This window comes from Porcisia hertigi, chromosome 32 (assembly GCF_017918235.1).
Source record: "Porcisia hertigi strain C119 chromosome 32, whole genome shotgun sequence".
Classification (NCBI taxonomy): Eukaryota; Euglenozoa; class Kinetoplastea; order Trypanosomatida; family Trypanosomatidae; genus Porcisia; species Porcisia hertigi.
Genome location: NC_090591.1, coordinates 1,288,001 through 1,308,999, shown reverse-complemented (window position 1 = coordinate 1,308,999; position 20,999 = coordinate 1,288,001). Strand labels below are relative to the sequence as shown.

Genomic DNA, 20,999 nt, shown 5'->3' with positions numbered 1-20,999 from the left:
GGTGGGGGGAAGGGGGGCTCTAGTACTTCTGACTCCAGGTAATCAGAGCCGCCTTCGAGAGAACGGAATGGAATGGCGGAGACAGACTTGGATGCGGGGTTATAGGGAGGGGGAGGGAGGGAGGGGGCACACAACGGAGCCGATGGCGCAGTCATTGGGAAATCGCGACATACACAAAGGAATGGTGACCAAGAGAAAGAGAGACGCAATCGAAGGGGAGAAGCGCGAGTGCAAAAGAGAGATCAAAACACCACTGAGGGCATCTTCCCTACAGAAATATGCAGCTAGTGGGCCAAGCAGCGTGGTGCAATGTCTGCCCTAGTACAACGGCGGGAGGACTGCTTCGGCTCCTTTGCGCTGCGCAGGATTGAAGCTTACGCCACCGACAAGGAAAAACTCCTTGTCAAGCGCATCGATTGAAGGGATAAGAAGTGCACACATGTTGCCCCAAAACACCTACACACACTTTATGTAAAGCGCGCCAACGATGGTGTCTGCTAGCGTAACTCTAGCACTCCGTTGAAGGTGAACAGGTGTGTGTGTGTGTATAACTAAAGACTCCAGGCATACACTATCCTTCTTGGAAGCGGGGAGGGGGGGGTGAGGGCTGCCTGGCCCAACCACCCCTCCTTCCCTCGCGAGCGGAAAGACAAAGCTTCAGAATGGTGGATAGACCGGTAAAAATAGGCGCACGCACATACACACATACACGCAGGACAAGCCAGCAAGGAGAGTGAATACCGCCGGTATCACGACTCATGCACGGTGCGCATGATCTATTCTTGTGCCCAGCCCCCGCCTCCACGTTGGCGCCTCCGCATCACTTTGCACGCGGCCCGCCCTTTTCCCACGACGGCTGCGGCATCTCACCCTCCCTAAAGCTCTTCACCTGCTCTACGGACCACTGACGCGCCTGAATCTTCTGCACCTCCAGAGCTGTTTTGGCGTCCTCTTTCTTCTCTCTGATCTGCTGTGCCGTCTGCTTGATGCCGGCGCCGAGGTCGAAGCCAAAAAACACCATAATAAAGACGAACATTGCCACTCCAGACCACGGGATCATACGAAAACCACGCAGAACGACGCTCTCTGAATTATCTTCGCGCTTCATGATCGAGCGCTCCCAGCGCTGAACGCGCAAAAAATCTTGCAGCATTCGGAAACCCATTTTTTTTTCTTCTCCTTCTTGCCCAAAGATGGAAGCTGGTGACGTTCAAAGACTTGTAGAAATGAAAGACTGTGTTGATCAGGGGAAGCAGCAGTGCAGAATTTTCAGATAACACTGGGAAATGTCATAAAGCATACGCGCGCCTACGTACGTTATTTGTGTGTGGGTGTGGGTATGGAGGAGGGGGGGAGGGGAGGGGAGGATAGAGTATTTTATCACCGGCCTTCAACAGCGGCTGAACCTTTTTTATACAACTAAATATATATATACGCACGGATGCGCCGACGATGTCTGTGGTGTGCCTCCTCATTTGATGATGATGAGTGTGTGTAGCGGTGGTGGCAGTGGTGACGGCGGCGGTTGGAGGATAGGGGAGGGGGGAACCAGACACACACACGCATGCAGAAGGGGGGTTGAAGAAGAGGCAAAGAACAGGGAGTAGGGCGATAAAAAATATGAGGATGGGAAAAAGAAGGGTAGTGAGAATGACACGCATGAAGTCTCACATGAAAGCACCGAGAGTAGATCCGGGAAGAAGCTCAGGGTGCCTCGATACAGATCCGTGAGGATTGAATGCGAAAGGTATCATGACAGGGCCCAGAGAGTACACTAGCACAAACACTTGAGCAGCGGATCAGAGCCCCTCACTTGCTGTCGTCTCTTGAGCTTTCAGGAAACAGGGGACAAACAGATGGAACGTCAGAGCCCCCCCCCCTCCGCCCTCGAGCGCTTTCGGCTACCTGTTCAAGTGAACAAAATAGCTAGACAGAAGAAAGTCTCTCTCTCGCACCCCCCCCCCAAAAAAAAAGAGCGTCCAGACTGGAGCAAGAGGAAGAAAGAATGGGGGAGCCCGAGAGAAGAGGCGAGCGCAAAGTGCGTAGCGCTACGCCAACATGGCTTGCTCCCACACACACACACACAAAGAAACCTACGCAACGAGCCCATAAAGCACATCCGCAATTACACCAACTGTGCTTCAGTGGGGCACAAGTGTGTGTGTGCGTGTGTGTTTGTGTGTGTGTGTGTGTGTGTGGCTGTGTGTGTGTGTGCTCTAAAAATGAGATGGAGTATAGGCAGAACGTCTTTCTGAAATACGAAGACATTGGATACAAAAAAAACGAAGATTTCTTTAGTTCTCCATCCCCCCCCCTCATCACCCTCACCCGCCCCCCAACGAAAAAAATCACGCACACACACACATACACACACGACGCGACTTACGTGTGGCTGGCGATAAGGAAAGAGGTGTGACACACTGTTCGTGTAGAATGTGGGGTGAAAGTCACGGTGGGGGGCGAACTCGTGCGGGTGATGGGAAAAAAAAAAAACGGGTGCATCGGTGGTGTGTTCCCAATGCGCTCTATACACGCAGCAGACTTTTCCACTCCAGGGACAGCAACGGGCATCCAAGGCGAAAAGAAAAGTGGCGAGACTGACTCAGCAGCCATCCAGAAAAACACACGCAGCCCAAACATACCGCTTACGAAATGAAAAGAATGAGAGGGGGAGAGAGAGAGAGGCGAGGAGGGAGGGAGGGAGGAGGGGGCCTCACGTGCACCAAACAACGACAAATAAATGAATACATGAGGGGTCATACATAAACAATGCAAGAACCGAGAGACACAGAAAAAACGATGTCTATGTGTGGATAACTCCAACGATCATCTAAAAAAAAAACGTCTTCGTTCTTCGATACACGCACACACACACGCACTCCCCCTCCAATGTGCGCGGAGGGGGTGGGGGACTTTTGGAGGAAGTGGGCGTACATTGACGATACACGCACAAACGCAAGGCAACTGGGAAGTTGCTGCTTCCGATGTCGCACGGAGACCTCGTTTGCGGTTAGCCGCCCTCCTTCACATCGCCGGCACCTCGTTGGGCATCAGCATTTTCGATACTTCCATGTAACGGCTGCTGTTGTACTTGCGGCGCACCGCTTGGTACTTGGTGGTGGGGACGTAGTTGACGTACTCGAGAATGACCTCCGCACAGCCACGGAACTCTGGCACATCCGCCTTTGTGCAGTGCCGCAGGGAATCCGTCCATACAGGAAAGCTTAACGCCGCGGGCAGATCCAGCTTCTTGCGCAACGTCAGCAGCGCCAGAAAAACAGAAGCATGGGCAATCTGCGATGGAGTGAACTGAAGGCACTTGTAGTCCAGTAGCGCGTGTTCCATGAAAAAGCTCGTGGCGTGGCGCACAACTGCAAAGTACAGGCGCCGTTGCTCCTCGTCAGCGCCAACACAAAGAAAGTCCTCCCCATCCAGAACCGTCCATGCGCGCGACGCGAACGGAAAAGGCGTCGGAACGGTCAACCGAAACGACAGTGCGGTGCAGATGGAGCGCTCCATCTGTGTAATCTCCTCGCGAGTATACGTGTTGGCACTGATGTGCACACACTCCTTCACCTCCGGGGGCCAAATCTCTTCGTACTTGGCAGCCAGCAGCATTGCGCTGACGCCTACAAGCTGCAGCTGTGCGCGGGGAACAAATGTGGTTCGGTCTACCCTGTTGTTGACGCATGAGAGATAGCGGTCAATGAGATTGACGGACAGGTACATGGTTTCTGCATGCAACTTGAACTTGAGATGCACATCGATCAGCCAGTCTACAAGTATCATGCGCATCTTTTCGTTGATCTCAGGCTGGTGTTGGAGGTACTGCGGAGATGCGTAGTAGGCGTAGAGCGTACTCGTGTTCGTTGGCCCAGCGCTGACATTCTCTTCGTTGAAGCGCGCCACAGCGTGCCGCTCTCGCTCCACGAACATATCGGTGATGTCACCGATCAAATCCGTGCAGTACGTCGGGTCATGCGCATGGCGGATGTCTACGTGGGAGCTAGACAAAGCCCGACCGGCTCGGGGGGGGGCGATCGTGCTTGTGCGCCAGGTGTGGAGATGGGATTCGGCTTCGCTCTTGCGGCCCATGAAGCCGTGCATAGAATGAGACGCCACACCAGAGAAGCTGCTCGCCGCCGTCAAACGCTGCGAGAGCTGCTTCTCCTGCTGCGAGCCACGCTGGAGGCTGTCCTGGCGAATAAGAGAGGTGCCGGAGAAGCCATTGCCGTTGGGGTCGATGCGGCTGGTGAGTTGACGTTGTTTGATATCCCCACCAATGTTGCTGGCGAGGTTAGACACCTCACGAAGAGCGGACATGATGCCTCACGCACGTATTCTCTCTGTCTGTCTGTCTGTCTGTCTGTGTTTGGCACGCAATTAATCAAATGACGGAAGGAAAACGTGCTCAAGAGGCCAAACGGGCAAATATATATATATATATATATTGCTGCAAACACCTACTGATGCCAAAGGTGCAAAGAACGGTCAGTGAGATGAAGGCCTGTTGTATCTAGTGTATCTAATATAACTCTGTGCGTCTGTCAAGTGCTGTATAAAATCCAAATGAAGAATCTGAGGAAGGAAGGGCGGGGGTCCGGGTGACTTCACCGGCCACACCTCAAGAAGCAAATGTAGATGACTCCTATATATAGAAAGAGAGAGGTTGACTATTCCAATCACGAATACGGCCTTTGGCGGCTTCAATAACGAGTCTTATTGTAGCAGCCTCACATCCACGAGGGGGGGAGGAGGGGGGCGGGGGCAGAAAGGCACGATGAAGGGCGCAGCGGGGGGGGGGAGAGAGCAAAAAAAACAAAAATGAAGGAGGTTGGAAGAAAGGAACCTAAACAGAAGTCTCACAGTCAAGAGCCACAAAAAAAAAAAGAAATCACGAACAAACACGATCAAAACGACAAGAGGCAAGTCGACAAAGAAGAAGAAAACACTAACTCCAATTGTGAAATGCACGTGAACACATGAGCGAACAATAAGACGATGCCCTGAAGAAGATGTGGAGATGTGCGTGTGTTCGTCGATGGGGTGGGGGTGGGGGAGGAGGGGTAAAGTGTGGTGAAGGATCTAAAAGGTGGTGGAAGAGCAAGGTAGGCTTCGGGGAAAAGCTGGGTGGGGCAGAGGGAGGGGGGGCGTGAAGCTAGCCTAGCTAACAAACAGACAAATAAGAGAGAGAGAGTAGAAACGAATCTAGTGAGTGGTCAGCTGTGTGGCTTGTCAACCTCAACAAGATTTTACTCTATGGGGGGGAGGGGGGCGACGGAGAGTGAGTGGAGCGGGTTGAGTGGAATAGATGGCCAAACCCTGAGCCTCCCACCACCCATACACACACACACACACACACACACCAACACTGCGGAAGGGAGGACGACGTGAAACACCGCAAAGGAAAAGGAACAAGCACCTCTGTCTGTGTGTGTATGGATAATATCACGCAAATAAATGAAAAGAAAAAAATGGCACGCGTTATGAGTAGCGGAGTCAAACAACAGAGCGTGCTCGCACAAAAGAAAACAGGGAAGGAGAAGAGGGAAAAGAGGAAGACGGGGGAAGGGGAGAAGGCGGGGGCAGGGGGAGGGAGAGGGGGAAGGAGGGGGAGAAGGGGCGGGGGGAGAAGGGGGGCAATCGTTCGCAGGCACAGAATTTAGCACGACTCCCAATAACTTCACACTATAAAGAGGGGAAAAGGTCCAGAGCGAGTTTGAGTGAGCGTGTGTATCTGTTCGACAGCGTCTCCGGCGTGTTCCTAATTGCGTCGTTTTCTGTCGTCTGACTTCGCACCTCCCTTGTGTGTAATCAATCAACTTGTGGGGACGGGATGGGTGGTTGGGGGAGGGGAGGGGAGTGGAGGGGAGGGGGGGTCTAAACGCTTGAGAATGAATTGCGGAGGGAGGGAGGGGGGAGACTTTTTTTTACTTCTAAATTTTATCTTAACAAACTGTGGCCAGGGTGAAGAATGATTTGAGAGGGAAGGGGAAGGGGTGATGTAAGAGGCGGTGCAGGAGAATTCACATAGGGACCACGAGGGTGTCGTATATGGGGGAGGGATGGAGAGTTGGCATTGGGGGAAGGGGAGAGGGCCTTGCAGCACCAGCAGCAGCAGCAGCACACCTACGCCGGGAGAAATGGCCATCAAACGTCTAGAGATCACCTTCGGACCCCCCCCTCCCCACCCACCCACCCCCATCGGGAATAAGCCTATTGGAACGGAGTACAAAATGAGGTGTTTGATGGCACCGCACACTCGCAGGGTGGTGGGTGGTGACACTGACCTGCCTCCATCAACAACGCAGTGATGGCAAGCGCTCATTATGTTAAAAATCTGTTTTCCCTCGCCGCTTTAAGCTGATTGGAATCTGCTGTTGGTGTTTTCGTTTTTTTGTGTGTGTGTGCTTTTACGGGGCTGATTCGTTACTGTAAAAGTGTTTAGGACCGCCAACGCAAACGCAGGTTGGATAGAAAAAACAGCCAGAGCACGGGGCAAAGGCAACGGTCCATCGAACTGGTGCTTGAAGGGGGGGGAGGGGGGGATGACGATACAGAAGAGACGAAGAGGGAATGGGGCAGAAATGATTTAAACGCCGCACATCGTTGGTGGTGTGTGTATATGCGTTCATACACAAGACACTTTGAGAACAGTGAGAGACTCCTGCTCCCCATAAACACACATACACCTGCCCACCCCGATATCCACAGAGAGACCGTCCGGGATACAGCGCCAACAGTTGTGTGGCTTTCTCCTCCCGCCTTTGCATAACCTCCAACGCGTTGAGCATCCGCTGCTTACTCGACTCCCTCGCAGCGCTGCCTCCTCCTCACTCCACGCCCCCCCTCGCCAGAAACCAAAGGGGGGTGTTGGTCGGAGTGTTGATGGCTTGGCGCAGGGTCTCTCCACCCCCCTCCTCACCCCTCCCCTTCCACCCCGTCAGCACTAGAACTTTTGACACTGCTACTCCCCCCCCTCTCCTGAGTCACATGATGCCCTACATATCACCCATGCATTCGTTCAGACACGCGCAACCACCACCACGGCAGATCTACAGAGCCGCCTCCCCATCCCTCCCTCCCTTTTCTCTTGGACTCTTCATCCGACACTGTCCTTTCGTTGCACCTACTCTGGATCTCTTCTTCTTCCTAGTTTTAATAGACCACACGAGAAGAAAGAAAAAGAGAGCTGTACGTACAGTGAATAAAAAATATATAAAGTCTGGCATCAGGACTGTATACGGTGCGGACAGATGAAAAAAAAAACGCAAGAGCAAAGCGGCAAAATACTAACATAGTCACATCGCACAGCAGGGGGAGGAGAGAGAAACAAAAGAAATGAAGGGGGGGGCGGACACTGAAGAAGTGCAAAGAGCCGGCACAGGCGACGTATGCGAGAAGGAGAGCAACGTGCATGTGCACACGGTGTGTTTACATCAATTCTGTTATCTCTTTCGCTGCATTGCGTCCTCTCGTTTCTCTTTGCTTTACTGGTAGGGACATCTTTCACTTTGGGCTCGATAGATTGTCGTCCGCCCTCTTCTCCTCCCTTTTTTTTTCTTTGTTGTGTAGTGAACGAAGACTTCTTTGTGGACCCACAGACGCACACGGGAGAGGACAAACAAACAGACAAACAGAGAAGAAAACATGGACGAGGGGAAAAAAATCAAAAAAAAGGAAGGGCCCAACATGAGAAAATGGAGAGAACAGAAAATTTGATGAGGGAGGGGGAGGATTAAAATGCAAGAAGGCCGCACCCCTTGGGGGGGGGGGGGCGCACACAACATAAGACATACCTAAAAAGAGCGGGGGAGTTTCCTCCCGCCTATGACGTGTTACAACCGCTTCGCCTCTTTCTAAACAACGGACCTGGTTGTAATCGTGTGTATGTTGTGTGTGTGTGTGTGTGTGTGTGTGTGTGCGTATGTCGTCGTCATATTAGTGCACTATGAGGCGCATACTTGAGCCAAGATGACAGGTGATGTGGAGCGCGCCCCCTCCCTCCCCCCTCGCCCCCGCTCACCCACTCACACACATACACACAAATACATATAAACGCGTGCTCTTTGGTGAGCGATGAAGTTCGATTTGTGTTTGTTTGTTTTTTGGTAGGTCGTGGTGATCAAAGAGTCTCACGGTGTTGTAATGTGGACCGCATGTGTCACACCTTTCCAGTGCCGCTGCGCAGTCTCGCCTCCGTCACTCGTGCACCCGCTCTAACCCTTCGTTAGAAGTTGATCGTCTGCGAAAAGCAGGCCATGCACGCCTCCTTCACCGCCTCGGCCATCGTGGGGTGAGCGTGGCACGTGCGACCCACGTCCTCAGAGCTTGCGCCGTACTCCATCGCCAGCGCCGACTCTGCGATCAGCTCGCCAGCCGCCGTACACACAATCTGCACACCGAGGATACGGTCCGTCTTCTTGTCGGTCACCACCTTCACGAAACCATCCTCAGTGCCGACGGCCTTAGCGCGCGAGTTGGCACTGAAAGGAAACTTGCCTACTTTGTAGTCGATGCCCTTCTTCTTCACCTGCTCCTCTGTCTCGCCAACCTGCGCGACCTCCGGGTTAGTGTAGATGACACCGGGAATGACGTTGTAGTTCACGTGACCGGGCTTGCCAGCCAGTATCTCCGCACACGCGACCCCTTCCTCTTCGGCCTTGTGTGCCAGCATAGGACCTTTGTTCACAACATCGCCGATAGCGTACACGTTCGGCACATTCGTCTCAAAGTGGTCATTGATGCAGACAAAGCCCCGCTCCATCTTGAGGTTGACAGCCTCGGCATTCAGACCAGCGGTGTGTGGACGGCGGCCCACGGAGCAAAGCAGCACATCCGCCTCGAGTGTCTTCTTACCATCTTTGCCCTCCACCTCAATCGTCACACTACTACCGTTGTTTTTGCCGCTGACGACCTTCGTATTGGTCATGATATTTATCTTCTCGTTTTTCACAAGTGCATCTGTGAGCGCCTTGGAGACGTCGGCGTCGGTTGTGGCGGCGCACCGAGGGCCGAACTCCACAACGGTCACCTCAGCGCCGAGGCGGGCCCACACGCTACCAAGTTCCAGTCCAATCACGCCGCCACCAACCACAATCATCTTTTTCGGCACATGATCGAGGTCGAGGGCACCAGTGGAAGACAACACGACTTTCTCGTCGAAGGGCAAGAATGGCAGCTCCGTCGGCTCGCTGCCAGTGGCCAAAATAGTTTTCTTCGACTCGAGTGTCTCGGTCTTGCCGTCCGGACTCGTCACCTTTATCGAGTTTGCCGTCAAGAAACTGCCCTCGCCCTTGTAGTAGGTGACTTTGTTCTTCTTGAGGAGATACTCAACACCGCCCGTGAGCGCCTTCACGGCCTTCATCTTCTGCACCTGCATCGCGGACACGTCCATCGTCACCTTCTCTCCACCACGCAGACCGTACTTGCTAAAGTTGGCGTGGGCGTCGTGGTACATGTGCGTCGCGTACAGCAGCGCCTTTGACGGGATGCAACCAACATTCAGGCACGTGCCACCAAGGGAGCCGCGCTTCTCGACACACGCGGTTTTGAGGCCGAGCTGCGCTGCCTTGATGGCCGCGACATACCCTCCAGGACCACCGCCGATGACTGTCACGTCGTACGACGCGAGACGAGCCACACTACCGCGGAACATGTTGCTGTCTGCTTGTCTTTAGAGAAAGGAGGAGGAGACGAAGGAGGTGAGGGTGAGGAAGGAAAGTCTGGGGAGGGTGTGGAGAGAAAGGAAGAAGGTGTGGTGTAAAAAAAAACTGTAGCGGGTGCGTCACATGCACACACAAAATAGAAACAGAGAGAAAGATGCCGAGATAGAGAGAGAGCGGTGTAGAAAAGAGATTCAGTAGTGGATAAACATATATATATATACAATATTTTTGGGGGGAGGAGGGAGGGGGGCGGGGGCAAAAGAAAACAAAATATCGTGTAAAATGCACTAACAAAAGATGCAACGGTGAGCACCCCCCCCCGCTCCGAGGAAGACAGTCTGTCAAAACGACGAACGTCTGACACTCATGCACCCAGTCATCCCAGCTGCATTGTGTTTTGAAGAATGGGATGTCAAGGAAAAAGTAGTGGCTACTTGCGCTTTGCATCATCCCCGCAGACCTCCATTTGAAGAACCCTGTGTACGCCTCAAGGGGGTCCCCCCCCATGTTCGTGGATTGGCTCTACACGTTTTCTTCGGACGAGTTTTTCTCCAGGGATAGAAGGAAAAAAAGGCATGGAAATATCAAAACTATGTTAGCAAGACAACACCAGAGGAATCCCTCTCTCTGTGTGAACTCACAAGGAGAAAAATCTACTGTCATCTTGAGCACTGCATTGGTTTAGGGCCGTTCATGTAAACTATTAGTCCGGCAGACACAAGTATACAGGTGTTGTGTGAGCACCTTAGACACGCATCTAGTGTACATGAGGAAGCTCTTCCACCCGAGGCAAACGACACCGTAGAGTGTCTTTGATTTAGCACGAGTCGCCATCATGCGTAGCTACCTCACCACCGGCGAATCACAACGTCAGCTCGGCGCTCTCTTTCTCAGAGCACCTTCTCCACCAGTTCCACTTGCTCCGCTGTGAGTTGCGCAGGCATGTCGTACTGCAGACGGACGTAGAGGTCGCCCCGCTCTGATGGGACATGTGGCTTCGGCATTCCCTTGCCTGTTAAGCGAATCACAGTGCCGTAGGGCGATGCGGTACCGATTCTCTGAACTCGAACATTCTCCACACCATCTAGGTGGGTGATGTTGCGGTCAAAACCCAGGAGAGACTCCCTAAGGGTTAGAGTTAGTGATGTGTCCAAGTCCAACTGGTTGCGGCGACGTGAGAAGACAGGGTGCGGGAGCGTGCGCAAGTGTACGATAAGATCTCCTGGAAGCCGGCCTGGCGACTCCTCCGCCTCCATCTCGAAAGTCAAAACGTGGTCCTCCACCATGCCGGGCTCGACCTCCAGTGTGACTGTGCTGCTACTGTGGACGACCTTCTTGCCCTTACATACAGGGCAGGCGCGCGCGGGTCGCCGACCCGCTCCGTTACAGCCCGGACACTGCTGCTGAACCTCCTGCACTATGCCAGGGGCAAACTGAATGCGCTGGCGCAGCACGCCATGGCCACCGCAATGCCGGCACTCCAGAATTGGCGCCTTCACATCGGCACCGCTGCCTTTGCAGGTGCGGCAGACCTTATTCTTCTTAAATTGCATGGGCTCCTGCATGCCTGTAAACACCTTGGCGAGGTCTATTGTCACTTGCAGCTCCATGTTGGGCCCCCGAAGCCCATCGTCCGTCTGCATGCCGAAGAGCTGAGCGAGGGGGTTCACACCACCGCCCGGGGTGTCCTTGGAACGGTCTAGATGTTCGAGCTGCACCAAGCCCTCTTCCCCACGCATGTCGTACACCTTTCGCTTCCGCCTATCGGACAGCACCTCATACGCACGGTTGATTTGACTGTACTTGGCCCTATCCTCTGCCGTCTTGGCTACATCGGGGTGATACAGGCGAGACAGGCGGCGGTACTGCTGCCGGATGTCCTTCTCCGTCGCTGCCTCTCGCGTGCCCTCTAGCTGCAGCATTTCGTAGTAGTCTACCTCTGGGGAGCGCTGCGCCTCTTCTGGCGACGCCTCGGCAAACCGACCACGACTGAAGCCGAAAAATGCAGACGAGCTCAGTGCAGCGAACATGAACAGAACCGCTAGGGCACATGTGCACTGCACAGCGACACTACGCAAGCGCGTGCTGGTCGCCCTCATTGCAGTCGGCAGCAGGAGTCAGCCTTTGATAATCCGTTGAAGGCGTTCGCGTCTGATCTCGAGGTAAGGTAGAACGACGACTGTAAAAAGAAAAAGTTTTGGGGGCAGCACAGCAACTATGTTACAACAACATGCACAGAGTGCCCTTCCCCGCCCCCCCCCTTTGTTGAGGTCTTTTTATTATACGTTGATAAGTATCAACAATGCTGCTTCTCACCTTGTCAACTGAGGTACGGGTCCACACAAACACCCACACACGTACAGGGACAGGGACAGAACGAGTAAGGGCGAGAGAGGAAAAGGCGGTAAAAAAGAACGCAGTAATGTGTGTGTGTGTGTGTGTGTGTGTGTGTGTGTGTGTGTGTGTGTATTAGTGTGGTCTGTGGAAACAGAAGAGAACGTCTAGGCGATATGTGCATACATGTATATGAACACAACATACACTCTTGAGCTTAGAGTCCCCAAAAAAAAACAGAGGAAGCCATAATAGTACGCAATGAATGTTTCATGAGCAGTGCAATGAAGAGAGTGGAGAGGGATGTATACGTGTGTGCGTGTGTATAATATGTGTGTATTAGACGAGGATCAGTGGAGACGTAAAAAGGCGACAAAAGAGGTGGGGGATACATACATATATATACACATATATATACATATATATATGCACATATATATATATGTGTGTGTGTATTCCCCCAAGGGGGTTGGCGGCGTACGGTGGATGCATTCAGATCCATGCTCAAGTCGTCAACTACGCCAGCTAGACCACTCCAGCCAAGTGAGGCACAAGTCCATCCAAAAAAAAAAGAAAGGAGGAGCATCAATGCCTCCTTCCTCAAAAACACCACCACAGCCGCACATCACACCAGGGGGGGGTGAGGAGTGGGGGCGACGATTTACAAGAAAAAAAAGGCAGGAAAGTCGGAGGCGAAGGAAGCGCTGCAAATGGAGACGAGCTCTGGGGGGTGGATGGATGCAACGTTCGTATCGACACATTCCCCTCGCCGCCAGGGACCCGTCGCGTCTTTTCATGCGACAATTTGCTTTGAAACACGAAACAGGTGAGAGGGGAAAAGCGTGGGCGCAGATGAACGCTTGTGCGACAGGGGATGAAAGCCGGAGTGAGTAGGGGAGGGGGAGGGGGAGGGAGAGAGGGTCCTCCAGCCCGCTATGGAGGCAACATGGAAAAAAAAAAACATCTTCGAAGAACAGAAACGAAGTTATACGCAAAATGTTATGCAGCAACACGAGAAGGGAGAGGGGAGGGGGAAGAAGGAGGCTCGTCAGTTTCTGTGATCATATAATCTCCATCTGGGAGAAGGGAGTAGGGGAGTGAGCCAAAACATATTGAAAAGGGACAACAACACGAAACGGCGCTACCATGCCAACGCTGTATCGCGATCAAAAAGACGGCGACACAGAGAAAGAGAGAGACAATGCGCGCTCGCACACGCGTGCCAGATTCCTACGAGCAGTATTCTCGTCCGCCTCCAACGAATAGCAGACCACAGAAAGTATTAGTACCCCATGCACTAAGCTTACCCCCTTAACATGTGCTGTGTGCGCCCAGAGCACCCAACTCACACGCGCCACAAAGCCAAAAAAAAACGAAAAAAAACATAGGAGGAAGAAGCGTAGTCGGCCCGTTATCGAACAGCGGGGGCGAGACGGCGGGTATATCGGCAGCGCACGCTCCATCAAAGAACAAAGAATGGGGACAAGGAGACAGAGGCTTGTTTTATCGGACTATGAGGAATGCCGCCCTGCATGACCCGTGCCCCCACCCACCCACCCACCCCCAAAGACCTGAGCCCACTCCGAGTTAGGACCTACAGCACTCGTCTCTACCGGTGCTCCGTAGGCATCGGCTTGTACCCTGTCTGCGCCACAGGTGTCAACACCTGATGACCCAACTGCAGATTCACATCAACAGGACCGGTTCCAAGTCCCTGGCTCACACGATGGCCACTTCGATTCTCATTCACATGTGCTTCGGCCTCGCGCAGGAGACGCTGCTGCTCCTCTCTCGTCACCTCACGCGTGGCGGTGCGCTTGAACATCATGCCAGATCGCTGTGACAGCATCAGCCGCCGCACATGAAACGACAAGTCGCTATCCCGCTCGTTCAGCTCCAGCACTTGAGAAACAAACCACTGCTGCACTGCGATATAAGGAATAGTTGCCGCTGCCAGCCCAAAGACGGTGCGACCGACCTTCGGGAGGTGAGTAGAAAACCAGCCCGGCCGACCCTCCTCGTTTAGCGGCGCCATGGCACGCACAACGCGATGCCAGCCTAGCCGGCCGCTCAAGTAGTATCCGAGACCGAAAAAGACTGGCATACCAGCGAAGGTACCCAACATGCCCCTTTTTACCAGCTGAAGCTCCACTTCGTTCAGATTGGTTTGGTAGTTCATCAGAAACTGCACAAAGTCGTTTCGTGTGTACGGTTTTGTGTTATCGTTGAAATTCATGATGGCCATGCCAGACGTGACGGTGCCGATGTCACGGATGCCACCACCACCACCACCTTGGTTGCTCACCGGCGTTGTCGACGGAGAGGCGCTCATGATTACGTAGAACTAGAAAGAAATTAAAAGGTGTACGTGCTCACTGCTTTGAATTTCGAGTTGAAGGGAACGAGAGGCCTACAGCGGCAAAGAAAGTGGATCGAGATTTTGAAGAGGCGCACACGGATACGCTACGAAACAGTCACTTCACTCTTTTTTTTTTGCGGTGTGTGTGTGTGTGTGTGTGTGAAGGGGGAGGGAGGATTCACGCACACTATTGCGAGTGTAAATAAAACCAAAAAGAGAATGAACAATGGAAGATATAGCGAAGTGAGTTTCACAAAAAAAAAAGATGCAAGAAGGCTTTTGTTGATGCTCCATGGAGATTGACATGCACAGCATGTGAAGGAATGAAGCCGAAATAAACAGCGAGGCAATCGCGACCAATAAAAGAGGTACACTGCCAATGCACGCACACGCGCACACACATACACAAGCGTAGGCGCATCATACTTGTGATACACCCGAGCTCTGTGGCTCAGATGTTTTCCTCGTGTGTACGTCGCTTTCTCTTCTTTTTTGAGGGGGAAGGGAGGGGGGGGGGGTATTCGTTCACGCGAACTTCATTCTAAACAGAAAAAAAGATGCATTTTTTTTCATTTTGATGTAGACGCAAGCCGATTCATGACAAATCAGCACACATCGGGGCAGGGGGAGGGGGAGGGGCAGGGCAGGGGGGGAGGGAGGGGCGCATACACACGTAAATATATAATGTATGCCTGAAAAACATCAACTACGGGAAATTCGCGGCAGTGATGCCACATTATATTCTTGTGTGTCAAAAAAAAAGACAACAAAAGTGGGGGTCAGTCTTTCACCTATCAAGTCAACAAACGGACCTCCAACTCCCTCCAACTCCCCTCCCCCCCCCACACACACACACAGACCCGTGCGTTTGTATGACCGGGTGTATCTGTGACTGCCTTCTTTTACTCTATACATCACCCACCCATATTGCAGTGGTCTGCTCAGCAACGGAGTCTCTCCTTTCCGATCCCTCCCCCTTTTTCTATCCGGTTAAAACATCGCTCAGCGGAGGCATGGCGATTGTGTATGTACATGCGTTAAAGTGTTGAATAAAAGGCACAGATAATAACACATCTCTTTGTTGCTTGCTTGTTTGTCCTTAGATGACGTGTGACTGTGTGTGTGTGTGTGGTGTGTGGTGTGTGGTGTGACCGTGCCGTGGCACGGGTTGCCCACGTTTGAAAAGACAGAATTGACAACCGATGTGCGTCCTGACGAGTGTGTGACTACTAGGGCTTGAGCAACACACACACACACACACACACACACCCTTAGTGAGCATTGTGGCATGACCTTCTCAGAGCAGATACCGAGAGTGCCGATTCACGTTCGTAGGTGTCTTGGCGGCTACACCAGAGTCGACAGGAGCAGATCCCTTCTGGGTGGTGGTGAGTTACTTCGCGAGACTCCTGGAAGCTGCACTAGAGCACTGACAAGCACCACCTTTCGTCTTCAGTCCTTTCCCTTGTTTCTCTGACGAGTGGAGAGCTAGAGTGACCGCAGCGACGCCACCGACCTTCGCGTTGCGGAAAAGCCCCACCGCGAACGACTGGGGGGGGCGCCACTGCAGCGGCTTGCATGACTACGTCTCCATCATTAGGCCCCGAAAGTGCATATGCTGCTGCTGCTGTCAGTTCAACAGGTGTTCGTCACCAGCTCGTCACACGACAGCTGTGATCCAGCTGGCGCCTCCTCGAGGCCATCATCGCCCCCGCGATCGGGGACTGCATCTGCAATGAGATGAGACACGCTCTGCCGCTCAGCTGAAGATGCAAGAGTGCTATCAGCGCGCTGCCGGTGGCGGTGCTCGTGAAACGAGGCGGGCGCTTTAATCAGGGGGTCCTCGAAGAACTTCTTCGTCATTCTAGTGAGACCTGTGGAGCAGTCAATAGGGAGGGGGGGCGGCCTCAGCGCCGTGAACGGTAGTGAAGCTCGTGCGGCGGCCACGTCCGTGTGAGACAAGCCGGAGTTGGAGCTGCTCTCTTCGCACAGCACGAAGCCTGTCGGACTGTATGGGTCGTGACGACGGCGCACCTTTGGGAGAAAGCAGGACGGCGACTGGGTCGCTGTCAAAGATGGGCGCATCGTCGTGAAGCCCCCGAGATTGCTGTGGATCACCTTTTCAGGAGAAATAAAAGGCGCCAGCGTAGACGGCGAGCCCAACCCGGGGCAGGACGAAGAGGCACCACCTGGTCCACAAACCGTAGGCTTCAGGGAACTGTCACAGGCATGTGGGGCCCGGGGCATCTCACTCCCAAGCGGTTTCGGTGGACACGATGGTGGTCTGGAACCCTCCTTGCAGAGGCGTGTGAAGAGGGACACGTCCACAGGCATGGATGATGGGGCTACAGTGCCCCGGTTCGAGGCCCTCGCCACGCCCTTTTCGCCCCCCCACGAGGAGCCCGTAAACAGATCAAGTGTGGGGTGCATCAAGGACGCGGTCGCGTCAGTCGGGATCTGGTTCACCAAGTCCTCACTAATACTTTGGGGGTCAGCGGCGGGCACCTCGAAGACACCTGGTTGGTGACGGAGGCAGCCATAGTGGATTGGGCACCACGATTCCTCAACAGCAGCAGCATCTCCGGTCGCGGGCAACTGCGCACTCAGTACTCTCTTGGGCAAAAACAGTGAGGCATTCACGCTGGGGTGTGAACTGCTCGTGGTGGTCACAGCAGCAGCAGCAGCAGCGGACAGCGTGAAAAGCGCCGGACACGCTGAGCTCGTCGTGTGAATAGAGGTGGCCCCGTTCGCGCCGCTACTCCTCTTCGCCCCGAGGAACTTGGGAGTAGTCTCTGCGAGGATTACGTCAATAGTGGGAGGCGGCGTCGGCATCGACACACACGTGCGCAGCGCAGGAGCGTTGAGGTGCTCCTGGAGGCTGTCAAAACGACCACATCTACCATTGTGGAAGGGTTCCTGGCCAACAACCTGTGGGCACCGAAGGGCTGCAGGTGATGTGGTAACGGCAGCGGCAGCCGGCGTCTCACCCACCGCGGTATGGCGTTTTGGGGCCACCGACAAAGCCTGACTGGGAGCGTGGGTGGGAGTCGAACAATGCACATCCACATCTGCAGAGAGAGGCGCCGCCTGCCGTTCCGCGCGCACGTCATCCGTGGCGGCGGCAGCAAAAGCAGCAGGGGAGACGAGCATCACGCCGGGTGGCGACGCGCAATCGTTGGAGAGTTCTGGTTTTGAACTCTTTTGTAGCACGGTGGCCTGCAGCCGGCTCTGAATCGCTGAGTAGCGAGAAGTCTCGCGCTGCGACTTGTTCTGTCCAAAATCCAGCGCTGACACACTGCGAGAGCTACCACCGTCGCAGCTGCGTACGCTGACACGCAGCCTGGGCGCCTCAGTCTCGCCCAAGGAAGGCATCGAGTCGCTGCAGGACGACACGGGGATGTCGTCCCGCCGCATCGACTTTTCGGAGGCACAGAGGGTGCTCCCTGCCGCCTCAATTCGCTCACCGCGGGTGTGGTTGGCAAAGAGAGTCTCAAGGCAGGAGAGACCGATGAGAACGGACAAATGCCCTGTCATCGCTTTGTCTGTCGAACCCAAGAGCTCTTCGGTGGTCTTGTCGTCCTTCATATTCACCGCGGTGGCGATAGACAACGGGTCGATAGAGGTCTCAGGTGCCTCCTGAACAGACGACCTGAGCGATGCGGTCGCCGCGGAGGAAGCGGAGGTCGGAGTATTGGCCTCGAGCTCAACAGAGCCAGCATGTGGTGTTCTGAGGCCGAGCGAGTTGTCGGTGGTGTTGTTGCGGGTGACAACCGCATCTGTTCCCTCCTGCGTGGACGTCTCAACGCTCTCCATCGTCTTCAGACGCGCTGCTTTTCTGGTGAGAAACCTCAGGCAAGTAATGAACTGCCGCCGCCGCCGCCGCCGCCGCCGCCCCTCAGCGAATGCAGTCGTGATGAGGATCAGTCGTTTCGATTACTTTGCGCTGACGATGAACGCTAAGCAATTGACATGGACAAGGGTGCAGGCGAATTCAAAGAAGCACAGCGGTGAGAGGGAGGCGGAGGGGGGTGGGGGTTGAGGTGAGGTGCAAAGACAGCCGTGATACAGTAATACACAGTCACGTGAGAAGATACCACGAAACGCAAGCACGATCAAAAAAATTTTGAAATGCAGCTCGGTCCCAAAAAAGCCCCGCCCCGGTCAGTCCAGCCGTAGGATTCAGAAGGCGAGTAATGTCAGTGAAGAAAAAGATCAAAAAAATACACGCACACGCCAAATTCGCTTTGAAAAAGGAGAACGGCTGCGATTTTTTAGGCGGATGAAAAGATCACTTGCAGAGTGTGTGAAAAAAAAAGAGGAAGAAAGAGAGAGAGAGCAAGCACAGCGCGGTGGGGGGGGGGGGGGGGGGGGAAGGGGAGGGGAGGAGAGAAGAGGGAGAAAAGGGGGGCTGACTAAGGTGTGCGGAAAAAAAAACGTGATGTGAGATTCAACTTTTGGCGCAGAGACTAAACAACACAAACAAGCAAAAACGCAGGGATGCACCGAAAGTTGAAGCGGAAGGACAAATGATGAGCACGCTCGACCAGTACCGTTGCTTCGAGCTGTGAGGGGGGAGAAGGAAAGAGAGGTGGGGTGTTTTGGTTGGCGACACAACGTGTACTGTATCAGTCCTGGGGTGTGTACGAACAACAGAAGAAAGAAGCAGGGCGATAAGGGGAGAAGGGGAGGTTGGGTGGAGGCGAACCGCGTCACTGATGTGTGACTGGGGAAAAAAGGCGAAAGATTCCAAGAAAACCGATGATGTTTCCACTTTTTTTTTTTAAATGAGCACGCGTCTCAGACGTGAGGCAGCAAAACGAAGAGGAGAAGTAGAAAAGAAAAGAGAGAGGAGACAAGGAAACGTTACGTACACATGCAAGGCGCGCATCAAAAATATATATAAAATGTACAAGTATATAAAATAAAGCAATAGTGAGAAACAGAGCAAGAGGGATTATATAAGTTAGTGGAACGGGGGAGGGAGGGAGGGGAGTCTGGAAAGAGAGAAAAAGAGGGAAAAGGCGAGTAGACGGGGAGGAGAGAGCGCACAGGCGCACTTGGGATGTGAAAGAAAAGGGCAATAATAATAATAATAATGATAGCAAAGAGCTTCTCTCCTCTGAGACTACAACAACACAGACACACAAAACAACGACGAAAAAAACGTTTTGATGGCTGCTTGACCCAGCAGCGTTTGAAATTTCAGTACCTCTCTGCCCTTTTTTTCTCCTCTCGGTATAGAATAGAATGCAACCAGCGTAGACGGATCTGCTGCGTGCTACACTATAAAAATAAAAATGGACAAGAAATAAAAAAGGGGGGAAGCAGCGTATAGGTCGGGGCAGAGGAGGAAAGAAAAAAACCAGCAACACACACAGGCGTGTGCTGAGAAAATGTGTGTATCTTTGCAATGCGTTGTGGCACACGTAAGTCGTCGGTATAGTGTCAATAGCGACTCCACTACAAGAACGGGAATTTGGGGGCGAGGGAGGCGAGGGAAGCGAAGGGCGGGGCGAGGGGGGCGAGGGAGGCGAGCAAGAATTAAAAAATCGAGAAGATATTTAAAAATAAGAAACTAAAAAAATACACGAAAGCGGGGAAGACAAGAGGGGAAGACAAGAGGGGCAAAAAAACAGAAAAAAGAGAATAACTGAGGAGAAGAAAAGAAGAAATTAATAAGAGAGAATTTGGCGAAGGACGCACACAAACGCACGTCTGAAGAGACAAATGGCAATGGAAGAGAGAGGAGGAGGAGGGGAGAAAAACAAACCGCTGCACCACTCTTCTTCTTGAATGTTGTGCGCCTTTGGTCCCCCCTCCCTGCTCTTTGTAATGAAGGGCGGGAATATCAGGAAAAAAAAAGGGGGAGACAGATTTAGGCCCAACACTCTTCTCGAAAGATGAGGCCGCCGCGGTTTGCGTCTGTCTGGGGCGTGTGCACGCAACTCTCTTCTCTCAAAATAAGGCGACTCTGAAATGGAAACGATGCGTGAGAGAGCCAAGAGGAGGAAGAGCAAGGGAGAGGAGACCGGCGAAACAGCAACCTGCACATACGTGGGCGGTCTTTTCTTCTTGGGGAAACAAAAGCAAGAGCAAGCTGCTGCACAAGAGAGAAAATCCCTCAGCGCTTCGAATAAGATGTCGCCACAGGAACACTCAAAGAAATGACAAGATTTGAAAAATGAGGAGGGGAGTGGGGCGGCGAAGGTAGTTACGCAAGCGAACGACGAAGAGGTGGGCCAACGCCTCGTGGCAGCACTTCTCCTCTTTCTTTTGAGTGTTGGATACGTATTACTGTCAAGCCTCTATGTGTTGTTCTTTTCTTTGCACGATTTCAGAATCCCCCCCTCCCTGGCCACAACTCTTTTTTCCCGTACGGGCTCCTCTTTCGATAATTTGTGTTTTTTCCCCCCTCCGTGCCCCAACGAACGCGTGCGTAGTCTACAGTGGTGCGAGGACTGACGAGAGAAATATTTCAAGAAAGATACCGGAAGGAGTCCTCACTTTTTTTCTCAAGTATGTCCGGACCTCTTTCTCACCGCGCGCACCGCTTTCTGCCACAGCGGCGGTGCTTCAGCGCGTGTGTGTGTGTGTGTGTGTGGTGTGTGGAGGAGAGGGGGTGACGTTGGAGGCTCTGA

The 20,999-nt window shown here is 53.3% G+C and overlaps 6 protein-coding genes across 6 annotated transcripts; all 6 read right to left on the bottom strand.

The window, feature by feature from the left end:
* Positions 1 to 820: 820 nt before the first annotated feature.
* On the bottom strand, positions 821 to 1,165 carry JKF63_02703 (uncharacterized protein; the record flags this gene model as incomplete). The annotated part of the gene is made up of 1 exon (XM_067898727.1): positions 821 to 1,165. One exon carries the CDS (start codon positions 1,163 to 1,165, stop codon positions 821 to 823), a length of 345 nt encoding a protein of 114 aa, XP_067754884.1.
* A 1,859-nt stretch (positions 1,166 to 3,024) lies between these two features.
* JKF63_02702 (uncharacterized protein) lies at positions 3,025 to 4,323 on the bottom strand (the record flags this gene model as incomplete). The annotated part of the gene is made up of 1 exon (XM_067898726.1): positions 3,025 to 4,323. One exon carries the CDS (start codon positions 4,321 to 4,323, stop codon positions 3,025 to 3,027), a length of 1,299 nt encoding a protein of 432 aa, XP_067754883.1.
* A 3,907-nt stretch (positions 4,324 to 8,230) lies between these two features.
* Positions 8,231 to 9,658, bottom strand: JKF63_02701 (uncharacterized protein; the record flags this gene model as incomplete). Its single annotated transcript, XM_067898725.1, has 1 exon — positions 8,231 to 9,658. The coding sequence occupies one exon, from the start codon at positions 9,656 to 9,658 to the stop codon at positions 8,231 to 8,233; it is 1,428 nt and encodes a 475-aa protein (XP_067754882.1).
* Positions 9,659 to 10,558: 900 nt separating this feature from the next.
* On the bottom strand, positions 10,559 to 11,767 carry JKF63_02700 (uncharacterized protein; the record flags this gene model as incomplete). Its single annotated transcript, XM_067898724.1, has 1 exon — positions 10,559 to 11,767. The coding sequence occupies one exon, from the start codon at positions 11,765 to 11,767 to the stop codon at positions 10,559 to 10,561; it is 1,209 nt and encodes a 402-aa protein (XP_067754881.1).
* Positions 11,768 to 13,611: 1,844 nt separating this feature from the next.
* Positions 13,612 to 14,334, bottom strand: JKF63_02699 (uncharacterized protein; the record flags this gene model as incomplete). The annotated part of the gene is made up of 1 exon (XM_067898723.1): positions 13,612 to 14,334. The coding sequence occupies one exon, from the start codon at positions 14,332 to 14,334 to the stop codon at positions 13,612 to 13,614; it is 723 nt and encodes a 240-aa protein (XP_067754880.1).
* Positions 14,335 to 15,996: 1,662 nt separating this feature from the next.
* JKF63_02698 (uncharacterized protein) lies at positions 15,997 to 18,174 on the bottom strand (the record flags this gene model as incomplete). Its single annotated transcript, XM_067898722.1, has 1 exon — positions 15,997 to 18,174. One exon carries the CDS (start codon positions 18,172 to 18,174, stop codon positions 15,997 to 15,999), a length of 2,178 nt encoding a protein of 725 aa, XP_067754879.1.
* Positions 18,175 to 20,999: the final 2,825 nt, after the last annotated feature.